This window comes from Pleurodeles waltl, chromosome 1_1 (assembly GCF_031143425.1).
Source record: "Pleurodeles waltl isolate 20211129_DDA chromosome 1_1, aPleWal1.hap1.20221129, whole genome shotgun sequence".
NCBI lineage: Eukaryota > Metazoa > Chordata > Amphibia > Caudata > Salamandridae > Pleurodeles > Pleurodeles waltl.
Window position 1 is genome coordinate 639,781,393 of NC_090436.1, and position 23,845 is coordinate 639,805,237.

General features: G+C 43.6%; 1 protein-coding gene across 1 annotated transcript in view; it reads left to right on the forward strand.

The window, feature by feature from the left end:
* Positions 1-18,845, forward strand: part of ARL14EPL (ARF like GTPase 14 effector protein like) — a 93,164-nt gene extending 74,319 nt beyond the window's left edge. Inside the window, exons 3-4 of the mRNA XM_069221515.1 lie at positions 10,385-10,521; positions 18,620-18,845. Coding sequence (XP_069077616.1) covers positions 10,385-10,521; positions 18,620-18,845 — 363 coding nt within the window. The remainder of the gene's footprint in view (positions 1-10,384; positions 10,522-18,619) is intronic.
* Positions 18,846-23,845: the final 5,000 nt, after the last annotated feature.

The window sequence follows — 23,845 nt, forward strand, 5'->3', positions numbered from 1 at the left end:
TTTTCTAGTTTAGAAAGGCCTTCACTTTTTGATAAATGCCCTTCTTGTGGCAGAAAAAAGGCTAAAACAGACCCACATCGAGTCTGTATAATTTGCCTTCCATCCAGCCACAAACCTGAATCGTGCGACATCTGTAAAACTTTCTCCAGAAGAACTCTTCGTTTATAGGGAGAAAATTCAACTTCAGGCAAGAGAGGACAGGAGAAAAAGTGGTCATTCTGCCACAGAGCGAGGAGAAGGTCAGTCTTCTACCAGGGCTCACCCTGTTTCCTCTGCAACTCCTACCAGACCTGCTCAAAAACGGCACAGGTCTCCGACGTCGAGGGCATCGACGTCGAGACCGGGAACGGCGCCAACATGCTCGCCGTCGAGGACTGGTTCACCGGTGAGGAAGAAACATCGTTCGATGTCGGCAGCCATTTTGCCGTCGAGACGGCGTGGACGCTCGCCGTCGAGAGTATCTGGGTCGCCGTCGACACGGCGAGGGCGATCGGCGTCGAGAGAGAGTGCTCGCCGTCGGAGACGGTCGCCGTCACCACATCGACGTCGAGGGTCGTCGTCGAGAGGTTCTCAACGGCGAGAGGAATCAACGTCAAGAGGCACCCGCCATCACCGCACTTCGACGTTGAGGAGTGTGTCGACGTCGAGGCGACAATCAAAGAGACCTAGAAGGGTTTATACCACTTCAGAATCCTCGGCCTCACTCATCCTGCTTCCAGCGTCTCCACAGCTCTCTCCTCAACAGTCGCCGTTGCCGCAGACACCAGTAACACCTACAGCTCCTCTTCCGGCTCCTCCTTCAGAGTCTGCTCCGAGGACTCCAACGCAATCCATAAGGCATTCTAGACATTCCTCTAGACGTTCGTCTTCCTCTCGGCACCATCGTCATGAGTCACGGCAGAGATCTCCGCATTCACGTCATAGACATTCTTCTTCGTCTACACGGGACTACTCTCCAACCCTATCGGACTCACCGTCCCCAAGAGTGTCCCCCATAGACGACGTGAATACATTCCAAGAGGTCTTAGTGCGAGGGGCGACCAAACTGAATATCCCGCTGGCGGTACCTGCTCCATCGACATCAGTAATCTTCGAGACGTTGCACCAGAGGACATCTTCGAGACCTTTGCTTCCACTGGTTCCGGGTTTTATTGAACCGCCAATGGATATTTTTCTGACACCGGCCACAACGAAATCTGCTCCTTCCAGACTTATTAAGAAGTATCGTCCACCGGAACAAGATCCTCTATTCTTGAGGTCGGACCCAGTGCCGGACTCGGTGGTTATAGTAGCGGCAAAGAAGTTGCACTCTACATCACCGTCTTCCTCCTCACCTCCGGATAAAGAGAGCAGAAAAATCGATGCTGCAGGCCGAAAAGTATGCTCTACCGCATCCATCACAATGAAAGCAGCCAGTGCCACTGCTTTATTAGGGAGATACGATCGGGCCCTCTGGGACTCTATGCTGCAGTTTGCGGAGCATCTTCCTAAGGACAAAAGGGAAGATTTCCTGGAGGTCGTGGGTGAGGGAGCCATGGTTTCTAACCAGGTAATAAGCGCTGCTGCTGATTCTTCGGTGCTGTCTGCACATAACTACGCTCACGGAGTAGCGTTAAGACGACATGCATGGTTGCGATTGACATCTCTCAAACCAGAAGCACAGCAGAGAATACAGAATTTACCTTTCTCAGGCTCCACTTTGTTCGGCTCTCATGCCGATGACGAGATGGCCAGGATGGAGTCTGAGCTAGACACTCTAAAAGCGGTAGGCATAGAACGCCCGAAAGAACAACGAAAAGTATTCCGTCCATATCAGCGAAGACTTTTCACCCACAGGTATCAGACACCACACTGGATGTCTTCACGCCCCCAGCAGCAACAGCAACATCAAAGGGCCTTTTCCACACAGCGAAAGTTGACAAGGGGTCGTTCAACACCACAAACTCAGGCAACTCGACAGGCTCCCGCTTCTAAGCCCTGAATCTTCGCTTCCCCCTCCTCCGTTATCCACTCCGGTAGGGGGAAGTATCTCAAATCATTTGGACAAGTGGCTACACATCACATCAGACGCCTGGGTATTGAATATTGTGCGACATGGTTACGCTCTCAGATTCACCAGTCCTCCGCCATCTGTTCCACCCAAACCAGCCAGCCACCACCTCGAAGCTCTTCAGTTAGAAGTCACTATTCTATTACAAAAAAGAGCTATAGAACCCGTCCCGATCAGCCAGCAAGGGAAAGGGATTTATTCAAGGTATTTTCTTGTGCCAAAAAAGGACAAGCAAGAGTTTCGTCCCATTCTAGATCTAAGGACAGCAAACAAGTGGATTCGCAAAGAGAAATTCAGGATGCTATCCTTGCACCAAATTTACCCACATCATCGTCAGGGCGACTGGCTCTGTGCGATAGACCTTTGCGACGCTTATTTTCATATTCCGGTGACCAAGAAACATCAAATTCCTAAGGTTCACCGTCGGAAAACGTCATTACCAATTTGCGGTTCTACCCTTCGGCCTCAAATCAGCGCAGAGAACTTTTTCCAAATGCATGGCGGTAGTAGCCGCCCACTTGAGGAAACATCGAATATTTGTCTACCCCTATCTAGACGATTGGCTCATAAAGGCCTCCAGTTATCTAGAGGCACAACAACATTTCAAATGGGCTCTACAGCTGTTACAGAATCTCGGACTTCAAGTCAATCTCCTGAAGTCCACAGCAACGCCTGTTCAGAGGTTGCATTACTTAGGGGCCATTATAGATACCAATCTAGGAAAGATGTTTCCTTCGGAGGAACGACGATTATCGATTTTCCAAAAGTGCAAACAACTAGAGAGAACTCCACAGACCACTGCAAGAGTAATAGCCTCTCTACTGGGCTCGATGGCGTCTTGTATCCATCTCGTTCCCAATGCTCGCCTCCATATGAGACCCTTACAAGAAGACCTGGAGGATCAATGGTGTCAACTGATGGACGATTGGGAGAGCAAAGTCCTCCTTTCTCCCCACACCCTACAGTCCCTCAAGTGGTGGTGTTCACCCAACAATCTATTGGTGGGGATTCCTTTCCAACAACAGCCTCCAGCTCAAACCATCGTAACAGACGCATCACTGCTCGGATGGGGAGCGCACATGGATCATCTTCGAGTCCAAGGCAAGTGGTCAGAGAGAGAGAGTCTCTATCATATCAACCTGCTGGAGCTTCGGTCAGTCCACCTTGCGCTCAAAGCCTTCCTTCCCTCTCTGAAAGCGGAAACTTTCTTTCTCCAGACAGACAACGTGGCCACTATGTATTACGTAAACAAACAAGGAGGCACCAGGTCCAGGATTTTATCCAGAGAGGCTCAGACAATCTGCCATTGGCTTCTAGCCAGGAACCTGTCGCTAGTGGCAACTCACCTGCCTGGCAACCAGAATGTTCAAGCGGATGCTCTCAGCCGCGTAATGGACGAGAACCACGAATGGGTGTTACACGACGACGTCGTCCGTTCCATTTTCACACTATGGGGTACCCCCTCTATAGACCTATTCGCAACCCCAGAAAACAAAAAATGCTAAAACTTCGCCTCCAGATATTACCATCCAGGGACACTGGGGAATGCCCAGTGGATAAGCTGGTCAGGAGCATTTCTTTATGCCTTTCCACCGCTTCCCCTGATTCCGGCAGTCCTCCAGAAGTTATCCAATGCTCAGTCCAAAATGATCCTAATTGCTCCGGAATGGCCACGCCAATGGTGGTTTCCAGACCTTCTTCACCAGTCACTCAAACCACACATCAGGCTGCCTCATCGTCCGGACCTGCTCACGAAGTTCAGAGGGCAGATATCTCATCCCAACCTCTCATCGTTGAGTTTGGCAGCATGGCTCCTGAGCTAGTGCAATATGGACACTTGAACCTACCTCAGGACTGTATGGAAATCCTGAAAGAAGCAAAGCGCCCTTCCACACGATCGGCTTATGCAAGCAAGTGGAAAAGATTCTGTGTGTGGTGTTTGGACAACAACATTGACCCGGTATCCTGTGGAGAGGAATCTATCCTGCCATACTTGCTAAGTTTGGCAAAATCGGGCTTACAATTGTCATCAATAAAGGTACACTTGGCGGCTATAACAGCATACAGAAAGAGCCCCTCACAAACCTCCTTTTTTCGGATTCCAATTATTAAGGACTTCCTGGAAGGTTTAAAAAAGGTCTTTCCTCCCAATAGGAGGCCATCTCCTCCATGGGAACTGAATGTTGTCCTATCGCGTCTGATGCTACCTCCATTCGAGCCAATACATAAGGCATCACTTCAACATCTCACATGGAAAACTGCTTTTCTGGTGGCAATCACTTCAGCGCGTAGGGTCAGCGAAATCCAGGCCCTTTGCGCTCAAGAGCCCTACACGGTTTTCCATTCTGCGAAAGTGGTAATGAAGACTCATCCAAAATTTTTACCAAAAGTCGTCTCCGACTTTCATGGGAACCAAACCATTTCATTACCAACTTTCTTTCAAAATCCAACTACTCCTGCTGAGAGAACTCTGCACTCTCTGGATGTAAAGAGGGTTTTGAAATTTTACTTGGACAGGACAAAATGCTTACGTAAATCACAGCAGCTGTTTGTTAACTATGGCCCAGTTAGAACAGGGTTGGGCACGTCTAAGCAATCATTATCCAGGTGGATTGTTTCATGTATAATGTTATGTTATCAGTTAGCAAACAAATCCCTTGGTGGTAGGCCAAAAGCCCACTCTACTAGAGGGAAGGCAGCTACTGTGGCCTTGATGAGAAATATCCCTTTGGCAGAAATATGCAAGGCTGCCACTTGGAAGTCGGTCCATACCTTTACTCCGCATTACTGCCTTGATACAGACGCTAGGGCAGATGCGCAGGTTGGACAGGCCTTGCTTAAGAATTTATTTGCATGACTCATGTTTTTTGTCAGTATTATTCTGTCTACTCCACCGCGGTTATGGGGATGGGCTTGCTAGTCTATTCAGTGCTTATGACTATACATGGAAATCCCCTACGAGAGAAGGAATGGTTTCTTACCTGTAACTCCAGTTCTCTCGTAGGGGTATTTCCATGATAGTCATAAGCAACCCTCCCTCCTCCCCGGTGGAGTTGACATAGAAAAGGTTGCCATAAATAGTATCGATGTTGGCACTCCAACAAATGTTTTGTTCCTTCATATCAGGTTACAAGCCTTCAAAAAGAACTGAGGCAACTGCCTTTTGCTGTGCACGATGGGATACAGGAAGACTTTACTTTCTTAAAGGCACAGCTCTATTTACATTCTGTAGAATGGCAGCCTATGGGCTACACTGCCCTGCATTGTTTTATTCTCATGAGAGGTGTAAATAAAGTATGAGAATGTATTTGTTATTACATTTCTAGAATAAATAGGTGTTTGAACGTGAATTTACACTACAACTGTTTTCTTTTCAACAATTTGGCCTGTGTAGCTGTTCGCATAGGCTGCACAGTGTTATTCTTAAGTGTTTTTTGAGAGACCTTTTTTCAAAGGGCTGGTATTTGCACTTAAGAATATACTTCACATCAGTGCTCCGGGGTCCCCGCAGGTGCGCGGAACTTATCAGTGCTTATGACTATCATGGAAATACCCCTACGAGAGAACTGGTGTTACAGGTAAGAAACCATTCCTTATACATTTTTTATGTCCTGCTTGAAAAGTGAACTGGTCCCTATTTTTTTTTATTGAGTTGAGGACTAACCGGAGTTTCCTGACAAGTCTTCTTGGCTACGTAGATTTGGGTTGGATGTGTTGTCATAGTGGTAGGGACTTATTTGGCAGATGTTTCCCTTCAAGAAAAGCTTACCTGAAGGACATGTCGAGGTAGTTTCTGTGGAATGTGGTGCAGTGTAGAGTTGCTGCTCCAGCGCTAGCATTGGTAGGGAGCTATGTTGTGTCTTGAACATACTGGTGTTGTCCAGATGTGCTGGTTGAAGGGAGCACTCTGCATCAGTAAGCTGCTACTCTGTTCTTTAGTACTTGTGCAAGACCACCAAATTTTATTTTGAACTTTAACTATAACCAGGCTTCTCTGAAATAAGTAGGACAATAGACATTAGTTGACAGGACATTAGGTGACAATGGAAACTGAGTGATAATGGATTTTGTAATATGGATAATGATGTGATGAAGCAGCAGCAATGCCTAAACTATGGGCACATAATGCAATTAAACCTAATTTATGCTGCATGTTCTTTGGCATTTTCAAGCTACTTTGAAATATTAATGTTGCCGATACAATAAAATACAGGTTTCTTCTGTGGAAAACTAAACATGTTAAGCTGATAATTTTCCAGATGTTGTTCACCAACAGTTAATGACTTTGTCTTGCAAGTCAACAGAGGGACCATTTAACACAGTTGATTCCAGCCCCTACCCCCAAGCAGGAAAAGCCCACAGAAGAGTATTGTATAGTAAACGCAACACTGCAGAACTCCAGTGGCCTAGGCATAACTGCGCCACTGGTAAAAATGTATGTGTATTTTTCCAGTGCTTAATATGTAAAGAAAAACGTGCCAGTTCTTAAAGCTCTCCTCTGAAACACGCAGCTGCTGCAATTAAATGTGTGAGCACTGAATATTGATGCAGCATAATCCTAAAGCCATACGGAACCTCTTTAATCAATTTACAGCCACTTCTTGCCCCTTCAGCTCACTCTTGCAGCTTTCTACGTTCTCCCTTTGTGAAGTTTTTCATTTTTCTCTTCCTCCGGTATTTCACATATGTGTATTTTTGGTTGCAGTAAATGCTTGAGGCAGAAAAAATAAGTGCCGGCCCTCAAAAGTAAATGTTGGTTCCCCACACGGAAATCACCGGCTGTTACGTACTGCGCTGGACTTCTCACCTCTGGATACCGGGTTGGCGAATACACCAAGTCTTCTACAGGTTCTGGATACTCCCAGATAAGGGCGACCCCTTCTAGTAGCCACGGTGCCGCTTGACAGACTGCGCCAAAGCAGACCGTACCCTACAGAAGGAGTCCCAGAGGGGGAAAAAACCCAACACTGGGGAAAAAACCTCAAACAGGAACTCCTGAAGAAAAACAAGAAAAAACAGGACTAAACAACAGGAAACAAAAATAGGCAAAAATCTCCCAAGGCAAAAAGCAGGAACAAAACAGGAGCGAACAGCACAAACAGAAGGAAGTGTTTGCAACGCAAGGTGGAACAAGACTGACTGACTTATATACTGAGAAAAGGGAAGTGACATCACAGGAAAAGGAAAGAACACCATCTTGAATTGGGAAGAGCCCATAGACCAGTATAGGAAAAAGAAAGTAGTATAAAAGAAAAACAGAGCATGCTGGGACAAAAACACGAAGAAGACAAGATGGACACAACATGGACAGAGACAGATTAAAAGACCAGACAAACCCACCAACAACAAAAAGAAGAAAAAAAAAGTCTACAGGTAAGTGTAGCGCGACTGGGAGCGAAATATATGCTTCCCAGAATGTGTAGTCAAAAAACGCGGGGAACGGCGCTCCAATTATCGGTAGCGTGTTCCATCCGCGAGGACAGAAAGAGACGCCGCGTCTGAGCGCGGGGTTACACCGGCTCATATTAAGCACTGGTATTTTCTGGAAAGAGCAGTTTTAATCCAGTCCATCTGCATAAGTAAGTATAACGATTCTTGAGTGGGATCATCTGGCTAGCCATCCACCGTATGGCCTGCAAATGGCATTGTTACCTATCTGAAACGTTCTGTTCAGTATTGTGAGCAATCAAAACTGCGAATTACTAGAGGGGAGTTATTTATTTTTAGAAATGGTCCTTGTGGCCATTGTGGTGGCCATTGTGAGGGCTAATGCAGAAAATCTTTCTTCCTTCGTTTGAAGGACATTCCAAGTGTTCAGTCCTCTAATAGAATATCAACTTCACCAGTAAGAAATTCAATAATGCCCATGTATTTCCCTCTTGCTAGCATTTCATTAGGCATGGCCTAGAGACAGTTTTAGTTTCATCTGTCTTGTCAGCATCAAGTAATAAAATCATAAAGTATATACATAGTGGCTGCTTTGGGTCAACTGTAATTCACATTTTGCTCCCAATTGTTACAATATATAGCATGGGGCAGGTGGTCAGCCCACTTCAGACATTGTACAAAAAACAAGGCAGTTTCCTGTTCAAATCCACATAAAAAAAGTGCACTACAGTGACATGGCTGGTGGGCCACTATTCACTTTGCCAATGCTTTATTTCCATTCTTTATTTTTTAGATTTATATTTTGTCATCCTTTGCCGTTTTGAACTACATCTTCAGGTTAAAACAATTCAATGCCAATAGTACCTTGTCCATGCACCAATAATCAAATATGTATGTGGTGTGCGTGAAAACTAGAAAGGGTTTCATCTTTTTGTTTTTAAGGCAAATACTTTCAATAGTAAAATGTATTAGGTTGCCAAGATCTGATCTACTGGCTTTGCTAATGTATTTTTAGTTGTATCTCACGTTAACTTTATTCGGGCCTCAAAGGTAGGTTTAAATATGTTTAATTATACCAGGCCGCTGGAAAAGCATGGAAACTGCTTTGATAGTAATGTCCAATTAACAATGTGTTCTATGCCTACATTTTATATGGGTGCACAAAAACATACCTTTTATATACCGATTCACAATGCTGTGGAAAACCTTTCAATGCAACAGGTTTCCCCAGTTGTAAATTTAGTTTGAATGGATATTTGCATGTTTCCCGGTGAATTGGCATGGGTGTGGCCACTAGGAATTTGGTGATCACTCACCCAATTGAGACATTCACAAATTCCTAATAGATTTTAAGACCTAATCTTTCCTCTTCTTTGCAGTGTTAGGCAATAGAGATGTAGGATAGCAAATAGTGTAGGGAAAATTCCCAACCCCTCCTATATTGTTTCTTTGACAGTATGGTTAATTTTCTCCATGTACTGCAAACCTTACTATTTTGTGATCACTACTGAATAAGGGATTGGTTGCAATTACTTCAGTGTAGTAAGTGGAAAAATACATATCTGAGGGGAGGGGGGGCAAGGGATGCACAACATTTAGCATTGGCATCATAATTCAAGTGACCGCTTTGTTCTTGCATCACAATGATCCTGATCTACGATGGTAAAATGCCCAAAATCCTGCCTCTTCAATGTGGGGAAAATATCTTCTAAGGATGATCAATGTATAATTAAACTGTTTTTTGTTCAATATATTTTCATCTGTGGCGTCTTGTGCTATAAACCCTTTGGACTTTAAAAAATGGCCTTTTTGGTACATACCCACTCCACATTTGAATTCCTGCAATCAAGGCTGTTTGATTCTGAACCAGTCACAGTTTTATTTTTTTATTTTTTATTTTTTTTAACAAGGCGTTTCTAACCCTAACCCCATCCATAGTTCATGTCAGAATTTCAATTCCAACAGTTCCTTTTTATCACGTCTCCCTCATGTGCATTTTCCTCATTATCTGCATTTCATGAGATGGTTGAGTTCCCATAGAGTGTAAAATGCAGTGTGAGCTTACTTAGAATGCAATTTGCAGTGGTTTCCTCTTAGGCTGTTTGTCATTGATGGTTATGATTCTGACAGCAGACAAGGATCTCTCACCAGCATAATCCACTACATTGAGTTCAGCGGCTCACACTGCTGGAAAAAGAAAGAGTGGCCCTTATGGGCAGTGCTCACAGTAATGGAGCTAAAGCAGAATTGTGACAGTATCCAAATGTGCTAATTGCCAAGCTTTAAGATAGGCCCTAAACTCTGAATCCGCTTCAGGAAAAGATTCCCTGTTTAGTTAATCTCTGGTTTGCAACCTGTTAACCTAAATCTAGGCATTGGTTTCTCCTGCCACCACTGTCTCTTCTAGCTTGCTAATTTGAGTGTCTTAAGCAACGCAGATGTGATCCAACTATGGCAAACTTACCTACTTGTAATTTTGGTATCCCTGGTTTTGGCATCATACTGATTAACAAGACCTACTGTTTATCACCAGTATATTTGTCCTAAAGAATTTAATGAAGTTGCTAGTTCATTGCCAAAACCGTTTGGCAGAGTGCTTGTATGCATTGTGCAAGTCTCATTTTTAACCCCTCGTTCAGCTCAAGGTTAGTTGGTATTGAACACGTGCCTAGTAAGGTAACTAATTCAAGTAGACTTTATAGTTCTAGATGTACATTTTAATATGAGTAATATTACTGTTGTATTTTTCATTTTGATTTTCTCCAACTGACTACTGTGTTGATTTTGTTGTTTATCATTTAACTATAAAATATTTATAGATGGGAGCCACGCAAGTATGAAAACAGTATTGCACATTCCAGCCTACAGTGGTAAAATCTATAAAATAAATGGTACACAAAAACATGTCTTGCTTTAACAGTTTGGTTTTGCTGCTTTATTTTATAGCAACAAATTGAAAGACAGCTGAAATGTCTTGCATTTCAAAACCCAGGACCCCAAGTGGCTGATTTCAACCCTGAAACTAGGCGGCAGAAAAAGAGGGCTCGTATGTCGAAGATGAACCAGTATTTTTCTATCAACAAGTAAGTTTGTTCAATGTAGACACTCGGTACAAAGACTACAATTGGGTGATATAGATCGTAATGTGGTTAAGTGCTAGGCAAACATTTGGAGGAATACTTTTAAGTGTTCAACTAAGTGACTTACAAAACTTGCATGAGGTTTTGTTAGTTTACAAATCAATTATCCTTACAGGATAGACTAAGTGTGAAAATTCTGATGTCCCTTTATTAAGGAGTACACTAGTTTGTGATGTTTTTTGCATTATTATTTTTTTATTTTAGCAAACTTGGTTAGCCCATTTCTATATGGGGTGAAAAAAGGACATCTAAAAAAATTAGCTAATGGTTTTTTTTTCCCTGTGTATATCAGTGCGTTACAGAGTCCATCTCCTAGTTTTACTTGACACTCTTGCTAATGATTATCTATCTGATAATTCAATGTTTCTTCTGTTTTCCAATCGGAACAGTTATATTTTGCAGTCCTTGTTTAGTCATTACTGATGATTTCATACATTCAAATCAAGAACAAGTTTGTTCATCATATTCATTAGGGAGGCATTTTAATAGCAAACTCCTGCTCTAAACAAGCACAAACTAATCAACACTATATTCTGTAGCCTCCTTCATTTAAAAATTTCCTTTTATCACCTTAAACATTCTCACACTGACCATACCCAACTACTAATAAGCATTGGAAATGCCAATATGTCTGGCTTTAAAGGATTGTTGTATGGTTTTTCTGTTAGGTAGTGGACAGACCATCATGTCAAAGATTTCCAATGGCAGAGGCAACTAAGGCTCTGTTGTTTCAAAACCTGTGGTTTCATCACCTCCTAAATAGGGTAAAGGAAGCTCAAATTGGGCACAGCCGGAGCACCATCAATTTACTGCAGACATCTGCCATTTTACGACAAAGTAACGTTTCTTCTCAGAGCAGATTTTTGATCAACATGCTACTATGAACTGAGGAGCTTTTTACTTTTTAAGAAACCTTTGGTCCTCCTTGGTATAGACTCTCCTTGCCAGCTTTTAACATACAATTCAGCCTTGGATGTGGAGTCTCTGCAAGTTCTCTAGAGCTTGATGGACCAAGACAAATTCTCACAACAGAATATAGCAATCCAGGACCCACACTAAACTGCGAGGCTATATCATTCAGGATAAGGTCTTGGGCTGGGCAATAGGAAGTGCCTACTTCGGATTCTACCAGAAGGTGGAATGTCAGATTGCTACTACAAGCACTAATGTGTGCTCTCTGTTTAAACATTGACACGTTTTGTTTTAGTGTGCCCAAAATCCTAGAGTCGGCTCTGGGGTCTTCCCTTGAGCCTTTCACAAAACCTAGAACCAAGGCTCTAGCTGCTGCCTTTCCAGTTTACGTTGTATTACTTGACCCTCACTCCATTAATTTGTTTAGTGGTGGTCCAGTGATGCGCTTGCATTTGGGAACTGAATGAAATAAATGCCCAATAGTGTGCTGTATGAAAGTGAAGTATGGTGATAACTACTCTCCACCCTTAAGGGTTTCGCCTAGGCCCTTTTGATTAGTGCTGACCTACTTGAAGAAACTCATTTGAACATCGAGCTTTGCAAAGAAACCATTTTGTACTCCGTAACGTCCAACACATAATCGACTTTGAGCAACAAGTTGTAAAACAAAATCCAATTTATGTAAAAATATTTCTGTTTACAATTGTTTTGTTTCTTCTAAATCTTAGTTACAGTAAGTAATGTAATCTTTGATTGTTACCACATAAATCTAAAATTTGCATGCAGTAGTTAACTTCTCTCGTAGGGGATTTCCATGTATAGTCATAAGCACTGAATAGTTCCGCGCGCCTGCGGGGACCCCGGAGCACTGTTGTGTAGTATATTCTTAAGTGCAATCATCAGCTCCTTGACAAAAAAGGTCTGTGAAAAACACTTAAGAATAACAATGTGCAGCCTATGTGAACAGCTACACAGGCCAAATTGTTAGAAGAAAAAACAGTTGTAGTGTAAATTCACGTTTAAACCTCTATTTATTCTATAAATACATAAATAAATACATTCTCATATTTTATTTACACCTCTCATGAGAATAAAACAATGTAGGGCAGTGTAGCCCATAGGCTGCCATTATACAGAATGAAAATAGAGCTGTGCCTTTAAGAAAGTAAAGTCTTCCTGTTTCCCATCATGCACAGCAAAAGGCAGTTGCCTCAGTTCTTTTTTCCGGCTCCTTTCTGACAGGACCCTGAAGCATTGAGCTCTACCTCACAAAATCCTTTTGTGACAGAAATTCATTTAAAATCTTTTGAATTTCAATTTCACTCGACGTTTTTAACATTGAGTGATCATTTTCTATTTTTTTCTGTTAGATTCTGACAGAATTTTGAGGTTTTTCTACTTCAGAAATGCCTTCACTGTTTGACAAATGCCCTTCTTGTGGCAGAAAAAAGGCCAAAACAGATCCACATCGGGTCTGCATAATTTGCCTTCCTTCCAGCCACAAACCGGAGTCGTGTGACATCTGCAAAACCTTCTCCAGAAGGACCCTTCGTGACAGGGAGAAGATCCGACTCCAGGCGAAAGAGGACAGGAGGAAAAGTGGTCATTCTACCACAGAGCGAGGAGAAGGTCAGTCTTCTACCAGGGCTCACACTGTTTCCTCTATAACTCCGACCAGACCGGCTCAAAAACGGCACAGGTCTCCGATGACGTCAAGGGCGTCGACGTCGAGGCAAGGTACGGCGCCAACATGCTCGCCGTCGAGGAGTGGTTCGCCGGCGAGAAGGAGACATCGCTCGCCGTCGACGACGATTTCGCCGTCGAGACGGCGTGGACTTTCGCCGTCGAGATCTGGGTCGCCGTCGACACGGCGAGGACGTTCCACGTCGAGGAGATCTGAATCCGGCTCGCCGTCGACACGGCGAGAGCGATCAACGTCGAGGGGTGCTCGACGTCGTAGGCGTTCACCGTCATCACGGCGACGTCGAGGGTCGTCGTCGAGAGATTCTCAACGGCGACAAGAATCGACGTCGAAGGGCACTCGCCGTCACCGTACTTCGACGTCGAGGAGTGTGTCGACGTCGAGACAGCAAAAAGACCTAGAAGGGTTTATACAACCTCAGAATCCTCGGCCTCACTCATCCTCCTTCCAGCGTCTCCACAACTCTCTCCTCGACAATCACCTTTGCCACAGACGCCGGTAACACCTACGGCACCTCTTCCGGCTCCTCCTTCAGAGTCTGTTTTGAGGACTCCAACGCGGTCTGTAAGACGTTCTGGACATTCCTCTAGACGCTCTTCTTCCTCTCGGCAACGTCATGAATCACAGAGATCTCAGCATTCACATCACAGGCGTTCTTCGTCTACACAGGACTACTCTCCAACCCTATCGGACTCACCGTCCCCGAGAGTGTCCCCCATAGATGATGTGAATACGTTCCAGGAGGTCTTAGTATGAGGGGCGACCAAGTTGAACATCCCGCTGGCGGTACCTGCCCCATCGACGTCCGTGATCTTCGAGACCTTGCATCACAGGACATCTTCCAGACCTTTGCTTCCACTGGTTCCAGGTCTCCTCGAACCAGCAATGGATATTTTCCTTGCACCGGCCGCAACAAAGTCTGCTCCTTCCAGACTTATTACAAAATATCGTCCACCAGAACAAGATCCTCTATTCTTGAGGTCGGACCCAGTACCTGATTCGGTGGTCATAGTAGCGGCAAAGAAACTGCATTCAACCTCACCTTCTTCTTCTTCGCCTCCAGATAAAGAGAGCAGGAAGATAGATGCTGCAGCACGAAAAGTATGTTCTACTGCAGCCGTCACGATGAAGGCAGCCAGCGCTACTGCGTTATTAGGGCGATACGACCGTGCCCTCTGGGACTCTTTAATGCAGTTTGCGGAACATCTTCCTAAGGATAAAAGGGAAGATTTCCTGGAGGTCGTGGGTGAGGGAGCCATGGTTTCTAACCAAATTATAAGTGCTGCAGCTGACTCTTCGGTGCTATCCGCACACAATTATGCACACGGGATAGCGCTCAGAAGGCATGCATGGTTGAGACTTACATCACTCAAACCTGAAGCGCAGCAGCGAATACAAAACTTGCCTTTCTCGGGCTCCACCTTGTTCGGTTCTCATGCCGATGACGAGATGGCTAGAATGAAGGCTGAACTAGATACCCTGAAAGCGGTAGGCATGGAAAGACCGAAAGAACAAAGAGAGGTTTTCCGGCCATATCAACGACGACTTTTCACACACCGGTATCAGTCGCCACACTGGATGTCTTCGCGCCCCCAGCAGCAGCAACAACAGCAGCATCAAAGGGGTTTCTCCACTCAGCGAAGGTCGACAAGGGGTCGTTCAACACCTCAAACTCAGGCGACTCGACAGGCTCCCACGTCTAAGCCCTGAATCTTTGCTTCCCCCTCCTCCGTTATCCACTCCGGTAGGGGGAAGTATCTCAAATCATCTGGACGAGTGGCTACGCATCACAACAGACGCCTGGGTATTGAATATTGTGAGACATGGTTACGCTCTCAGATTCACCAGTTCTCCACCATCTGTTCCACCCAAAACAGCCAACCGCCATCTCGAAGCTCTTCAGTTAGAGGTCAATATTCTATTGCAAAAAAGAGCCATAGAACCCGTTCCCATCAGCCAGCAAGGGAAGGGGATTTATTCAAGATATTTCCTTGTACCGAAAAAAGACAAACAAGAGTTTCGTCCCATTTTAGATCTGAGGACAGCAAACAATGGATTCGCAAAGAAAAATTCAGGATGTTAGCCTTACACCAAATTTACCCACATCTACGTCAGGGCGACTGGCTCTGTGCAATAGATCTTTGCGACGCTTACTTTCATATCCCAATAACCAAGAAACATCGGAAATTCCTGAGGTTCACCGTCGGAAAACGCCATTACCAATTTGCAGTTCTACCTTTCGGCCTAAAATCAGCACCGAGAACTTTTTCCAAATGCATGGCGGTAGTAGCCGCCCACTTGAGGAAACAGCGAATATTCGTCTACCCCTATCTAGACGATTGGCTCATAAAGGCCTCCAGTTGTCTCGAGGCACAACAGCATTTCGAATGGACTCTACAACTGCTGCAAAAACTTGGTCTTCAAGTCAATCTCCTGAAATCTACAGCAACACCTGTTCAGAGGTTGCATTACTTAGGGGCTATTGTAGATACCAGGCTAGGAAAGGTGTTTCCTTCGGAGGAACGACGGTTATCGATTCTCCAAAAGTGCAAACAACTGCAGGAAAGACCTCAAGCCACTGCAAGAATAATAGCTTCTCTACTGGGCTCGATGGCGTCTTGTATCCATCTGGTTCCCAATGCTCGCCTCCATATGAGACCATTGCAGGAAAATCTGGAGAATCAGTGGTGTCAACTGAGGGACGATTGGGAGAACAAAGTCCTTCTTTCTCCTCACACCCTACAATCCCTCAAGTGGTGGTGTTTACCCAGCAATCTCTTGGTGGGGATTCCGTTCCAACAACGGCCTCCATCTCAAACCATAGTAACAGATGCGTCACTGCTCGGATGGGGGGCGCACATGGAACATCTTCGAGTCCAAGGAGAGTGGTCACAGAGAGAGAGTCTCTATCACATCAACCTGCTGGAACTTCGCGCAGTCCACCTTGCGCTCAAAGCCTTCCTTCCCTCTCTGAGAACGGAAACTCTCCTTCTCCAGACAGACAACGTGGCCACTATGTACTACGTGAACAAACAAGGAGGCACCAGGTCCAGAATTTTATCCAGAGAGGCTCAGACAATCTGGCATTGGCTTCTAGCCAGGAACCTGTCGCTAGTGGCAACTCACCTGCCCGGCATCCAGAATGTTCAAGCGGATGCCCTCAGTCGGGTAATGGACGAGAACCACGAATGGGTACTACACGACGACGTCGTTCATTCCATTTTCGCACTCTGGGGTACCCCCTCTACAGACCTTTTCGCAACCCCAGACAACAAAAAATGCCAAAACTTCGCCTCCAGATATTACCATCCAGGGACATTGGGGAATGCCCTATGGATAAGCTGGTCAGGAGCATTTCTTTACGCCTTTCCACCGCTTCCCCTGATTCCGGCGGTCCTCCAGAAGCTGTCCAATGCTCAGACCAAAATGATCCTAATTGCTCCGGAGTGGCCACGCCAGTGGTGGTTCCCAGACCTTCTTCACCGGTCACTCAAACCACACATCAGGCTACCATATCGTCCGGACCTGCTCACGAAGTTCAGAGGGCAGATATCTCATCCCAACCCCTCATCGTTGAGTTTGGCTGCATGGCTCCTGAGCTAGTGCAATATGGACACTTGAACCTACCTCAGGACTGTATGGAAATTCTGAAGGAAGCAAAGCGCCCTTCCACACGATCAGCCTATGCAAGCAAGTGGAAGAGATTCTGCATTTGGTGTTTACACAACAACATTGACCCGGTTTCCTGTGGAGAACAATCTATCCTACCATACTTGTTAAGTTTGGCAAAATCGGGCTTACAACTGTCGTCAATAAAAGTTCACTTGGCGGCTGTCACGGCATACAGGAAGAGTCCTTCACAAACTTCCTTTTTTCGGATTCCGATTATTAAGGATTTCCTAGAAGGTTTAAAGAAGGTTTTTCCTCCCATTAGAAAGCCTTCTCCTCCATGGGAACTGAACGTTGTCTTATCACGTCTGATGCTGCCCCCATTCGAGCCGATACATAAGGCATCGCTGCAACATCTCACATGGAAAGCTGCTTTTCTGGTGGCAATCACTTCGGCGTGTAGGGTCAGTGAAATCCAGGCCCTTTGCGCTCAGGAACCCTACACGGTTTTTCATTCTGCAAAAGTGGTAATGAGAACTCATCCAAAATTTTTACCTAAGGTAGTCTCCGACTTCCATGTGAACCAACAATTTCATTACCGACTTTCTTTCAGAATCCAGCTACTCCTGCTGAGAGAACTCTGCACTCTCTGGATGTAAAGAGAGTCTTGAAATTTTACTTGGACAGGACAAAAAGCTTACGAAAATCACAACAGCTTTTTATTAACTATGGCCCAATCAGAACAGGTTTGGGCACATCTAAACAATCTTTATCCAGGTGGATTGTTTCATGTATAATGTTATGTTATCAGTTAGCAAACAAATCCCTTGGTGGTAGGCCAAAAGCCCACTCTACCAGAGGGAAAGCAGCTACTGTAGCCTTGATGAGAAATGTCCCTTTGGCAGAAATATGCAAGGCTGCCACTTGGAGGTCGATCCATACCTTTACTAAGCATTACTGCCTTGATACAGACGCTAGGGCAGATGCTCAGGTTGGACAGGCTTTGCTCAAGAATTTGTTTGCATGATTCATGTTTTCTCAGTATTCTTATATCTACTCCACCGCGGTTATGGGGATGGGCTTGCTACTCTATTCAGTGCTTATGACTATACATGGAAATCCCCTACGAGAGAAGGAATGGTTTCTTACCTGTAACTCCAGTTCTCTCGTAGGGGTATTTCCATGATAGTCATAAGCAACCCTCCCTCCTCCCCGGTGGAGTTGACATAGAACATGAATATTATTGAGGTTGGTACTCCAACAAATGTTTTGTTTTCCTCATGTCAGGTTAATAGCCTCCAAAAAAGAACTGAGGCAACTGCCTTTTGCTGTGCATGATGGGAAACAGGAAGACTTTACTTTCTTAAAGGCACAGCTCTATTTTCATTCTGTATAATGGCAGCCTATGGGCTACACTGCCCTACATTGTTTTATTCTCATGAGAGGTGTAAATAAAATGAGAATGTATTTATTTATGTATTTATAGAATAAATAGAGGTTTAAACGTGAATTTACACTACAACTGTTTTTTCTTCTAACAATTTGGCCTGTGTAGCTGTTCACATAGGCTGCACATTGTTATTCTTAAGTGTTTTTCACAGACCTTTTTTGTCAAGGAGCTGATGATTGCACTTAAGAATATACTACACAACAGTGCTCCGGGGTCCCCGCAGGCGCGCAGAACTATTCAGTGCTTATGACTATCATGGAAATACCCCTACGAGAGAACTGGAGTTACAGGTAAGAAACCATTCCTTTCCTTTTATTTAGTTACGTTTTAATTTAACACTTTTGTAATCGTTGTTCTTACTTTTACAGAGTTTTGAAAAAGTACGACAGACGTGGAAAGCTTCTTTGCAACAGCAGAGACTTGTGTGACTGTCTCGAGGAGGACTGCCGGGGCTGCTTCTATCCATGCCCAAAGTGTAACTCTACAAAATGCGGCCCTGAATGTCGGTGTAACAGAAAATGGGTGTACGACAGAATTCAAACTGAGGGAGGCGATGTCATCAGCCAATTCCCGTTTTATAATGACCCTGATTAAAGTTCTTCATTCTGATTTTCGCTTTCAGCTTTATTTGTAACCTTCTTGCACTAAATCTGCACAGGCGCTTATCGAGCCGTGACTCAAAATGGAAAAAAGCAAAGTTAATGGAACCTATTTTAAGGTCAAGTTATTTCCAACAAAAAGCAAGGCGCTCCTGAAGTTGAGCCTGGGGGTCCTTTTGGCTGGGACCTCAACTCCAAAATAGTCCCACATTTAAGACCCTTGTTAAGTTTTAGACAGTGGGTGAGCCTTTCCGTTATAGGCCGCCATATCTTGTGCATGGCTGCAGTCAAAAGACCATCTAACCATGAAAGTTAGTGAGTGGGTTGCCTTTTAGCATCCCCAACTCTGGCCTTGCTACCCCTACTCTCAGGAGATACGAAGGCAGTGTCAGAAATTGAAAGTAAACGGAACAGTGTGAGAGCGAGCAAGCAACCGAGAATTCCCTCACATATAGTATTTTCAAGCTGAATATTAAATTTGTAGCAATGTTTATTCCCAACACCACTTGGTTCTGTGCACCTTGAAATACACATGACATTAGAGGTGTGCCGATGCAGGTGCGTAAAGCCTCAAAGGATTCTTTGACAGTTACTTTAACAATATAACCAGAGAATTCTTTTTTTTTTTTTTTTTTTTTTTGTGGCTCAACTTATTTTAGAGAATATGGCTCCTCGTAAATCATTCGGGTTCAAGCTTCACACCAATTGGTGGAGACAGATATCTGTAACAGCCTCATGCTGAACTCTTATGGTGTCTGTGTTGTGAACATTAGGGGAGCACATACAATTGTTGCTCTGATGCACCCCAATACTACTAGTAAAGGGAGTACAAGGTGTGGTGTTTCACACAAGCAGCTGAAACCCAAATCTAACTCTTAATTAGATCTCTGATTCAAGCCCCTTTCAATTGAGGGTTCCTCTTAAATATATGTTTTGATACCCAAGAAGAGGGGAGCATTATTATTTATATTAGACCATCAATTACCAAATCTGTTTCAAGAAAATAGATGATCAAAGTGGATGCTGTTTGGCATATCTTTCAGGCACTTAGAAATAGGACTGTTTGCTTTATCTATCCCTTTGGTTGCACATCTTCACATCCCCTTTTTTGGGTTCTGCAAACTACAAGAGATTTACTGTGGTGGTGATAGGTTACATTTCCAATTTCTGATCATTCTCTCTTCAAGAGAATGTTGCAGTTATGGTAATCCTATGTAGACTACTGGCTAATCGGGCATAGTTACGACATCTGTTGACCACCCACACAATATCATCACTCTTTTGCAGATTTGTGGAGCTCTGTCAATAAAAACAAGTCCTCTGTGGTTCTAGGTGCGGCCATGGACAAGGTTAGGAAGTTAGCTTCATGGGAACAGCATGATCGTGTTCTGCAGATAATCAGTCTTTCTTTTGTAGGGGAACTCTGCTGATGTCATAAGCATTTGAGTACTTCCGCCCACGTGCAGTATCCCAGATCACTTCTTTACATAGTCTTTTCTGAAGTGCAGACGTTCGCTTTGCTTCAGGAAGGCCTACAGAGACCCCTAAGAAAGAACATATTATGCAGCCCAGGCAAACCGGCTACAGTGGTGGAATTCTTCAGATTATACTTAAAAATAAGGGTTAAAACATCATTATAAATGTATAATTTGAGGGAAAAGTTTACCCCAGTCTGCAATTCTCCTTCTCAAACCATTTTTCTGGCAAAGTAAGAGATGAAGAATAGAAAGCAGTGCAGCCTCATAAGCGGTTATTATGTCAAATGAAAACAGTGACTGTGCCTTTCAAGCTGCAGAGACTACCAGTATCCAATCATGCTAAGCAGGAAGCAGTTGCCTCAGTTCTATTTTTCCAGTACCTGGTGACCGGATTCTGGAGCACTGAACTAGGCCTTTTAGGTTTTTTCCCCTCAAGATTCACCAGTGAATTTTCATTTAAATTAGTTCATTCAACATTTTTCATCAGTCTTTCCTTACAACACTTTTTCTGTCAGGGTTTTGAGGCATTTTTTTCATTTATCATGCAGAACCTTCTGTATACTTTGCTTTCCATCAAGTCATCATCCAGAACAGTGTCCTCACTGCAAGATGTTTTTGCGCAATACCCTGAGAGGAAGAAGATTTGTCTCAATGACAAGGAACAGACGCATACAGCAAAGACAGTCTCAAGGTGAGACCTCCGAGCGAGGAGAGGGCCACTCGTCTACCAGGGCTCTTACATCTGCCTCTGAGGGACGTGGAAGGTCCACAGAGTGCCACAAAGAAAACACCATCTTTCCCAGTCGAGGGACTCTGTTGAGATCATGTACGGTGTAGTACGGATCTTCCAGCCGCAATAGTTTTTTACAATGAAAATACAGCCCCAACATCTCTGACCATCCTTCTCTGCCCGCATCTCATCCAACAACCGTTCAAACATTCGTAAACACACATTCTTACATTGCTAAGCGCGAGGACACTCGCACAATACAACACATCTCCCCCCTTATAACAATGAAAACGAAACGATAACAAGCAATTGTATTATACCCTAACCAATTTCAACAGAAAACAAAGAAGAGAAGAAAAGAGATAAAAATATAACATACTAATTATGCAAATACGCAGACATAACCAAAATAATCCAGAATTTTTTTTTAAATGTCACATTTGATAATCATTCAACATTTTAGATAATCCTGAAAATATCTAAACGTCACATTGATAATCATTAAATATTTTAGACCTCACTCTCACTCTACCATATTTACTAACATCATTACCAGACTTTGCATTTCTATCTGGTTCCTCGCCTTGAACTCGGCCAGTGGGCACTTGTAAATTTTTGTTCTCTTGCGGTATCCCCCTTTCACTCAACCCTTGAGTATCTTGTGCACTCTAGTCTTCCATTAGATCGTTTAACCAAAACTGCTGCTTTTTTTCCATATCAAAATTTTCCCTCTTTTCCATGTCAATACCACCCTTATAAGGCGCAATTCTGCTAACATGCCATACCTTTCCATCACTAAGTAGAACTGAATTGCACAAAACCTTTTCTACACATAATGGTGGATAAAATGTTCCAGCTCCCTATCTCTTAAACCCAGGTATTTTTACTCTAACCCAGTCACCTACGTGTATCTCTACAGTTTAGCATTTATGTTTCCTGTCATACACAGCTTTAGCATTTTCCTGTTTTGCACTTATTTATTTTAACCACTTCCAAAGACCAATCACTTCTTCTTGATTTTGCCATCCAGCCAACATTATCCTTACCTAAAGGAATCCTTCCCCTCATAATTTCAAATGGACTACTACCTGTGATGTTACTAGGCGTTATTCTATAAGACCACAATGTCTTCCATACCTCTCTTTCCCATGATAATTTTGCATTGTTGGCTAATTGTATAGCATTCTTTAACACCCTGTTAAAACGTTCCACTCCACCATTTCCTGCAGGATGATATACTGAAGTAGTTTTGTGCACAATGCCATTCCTTTTCAAATAGTCCTTAAATTTGCCAGACAAGAATTGAGGACCATTATCAGTTAAGATAACCTTTGGCAATCCTTCTCTGATAAACACCTTATCCAAAAATTCCACAATGCCTGAAGCATCCATTTTTGTTTAAATCATTATCTCTGGCCATTTCGAGAAATGATCCATCAACACTAAAATGAATTGTGCTTCACCAACATCATAAATTGGTCCAGTAACATCTAAACCAATCCTGTCCCATGGCATATCCGGACAAGATAATGGACATAAAGGAGGATTAAAGGTTAACAAATTCTTCTCTGATTCATTACATAAAGCACACACTCTCGCTTTCCTCAACAGCAACATCTATACCGGGCCACCAGTATAACTGTTTTACTGTACTCTTCATTTTAGAAATACCTAAATGTCCTTCATGACAAATGTCTAACAATTTGTCTCTGAGACATTCCGGTGGCACCAGTCTACCATTGCGTAATACCACATTGTCCTCCACAGACAATTCCTGTCTTAATTCCCAAAATATACGTAAACTACCATCCAAAATGTTTTTATTAGGCCGACCTTCTACAATCATTGAAAGTACTCTAGACAATACACTATCCTCCTTTGTTGCAGTTATCCATTCTTCATTTGAAATACCCTGAATTCCTTCTAAAATTTCTGCGACACAATCCTCCACCAACTCATCATTTTCTGCATTGCAAAGTGTTTCTAGATTTTGCAAAGGAAAACGGCTTAAAAAATCTGCAGTTACATTCTTTATCCCTGGAACATATCGCACATCATATTTATAATCTAAAAGTTTTATAGACAATCTTGCTATCCGTGGGGATGCTTTAAACAATCCACTTGTTGTAAGTACCTTAATAAGCGGTTTGTGATCACTACGCAAAATGACTTTCATGCCCCAGATAAACTGCCTGAAGTGTTCCAAACCCCAGACGCATGCTAAGGTTTCCCGCTCAATAACCGAATATCTCATTTCAGTCTCTGTTAATGAGCGTGATGCAAATGCAATCACATTTTCATTTCCACATACATCCACTTGCGTAAGCACAGCTCCAAGCCCCTTATTGCTTGCATCTGTCGTAACAATAGTCTGTAAGCTATGATCAAAACCTTGTAACGCTGGCGCCTTTATAATATTCTGCTTGATCATATCAAACGCAGCTTGGCACTCATTGGACCATTCAAACATCACCTTGTTTTTTAACAATTGTCTATTGGGGTACGTCTTACTGGAAAAGATTTTTACATACTTGGCGTAAAATTCTGCCAAACCTAAAAATGCTCTCACCTTATCTTTGTTGGTAGGAATTGGTGCTTTTTTTATTGCTTCTACCAATTCAGATTTAGGATCTACCCCTTCACACTTATTTCATGTCCTAAATATGTAACCTTATTTTTCGCAACATTACACTTAGCCATATCGGCCATAAGCCCCTTAACCGCAATTATATCTAACACTTTCTCCAATGTAGAATCATGTTCCTTTCTCGTTTTCCCCATGACCAA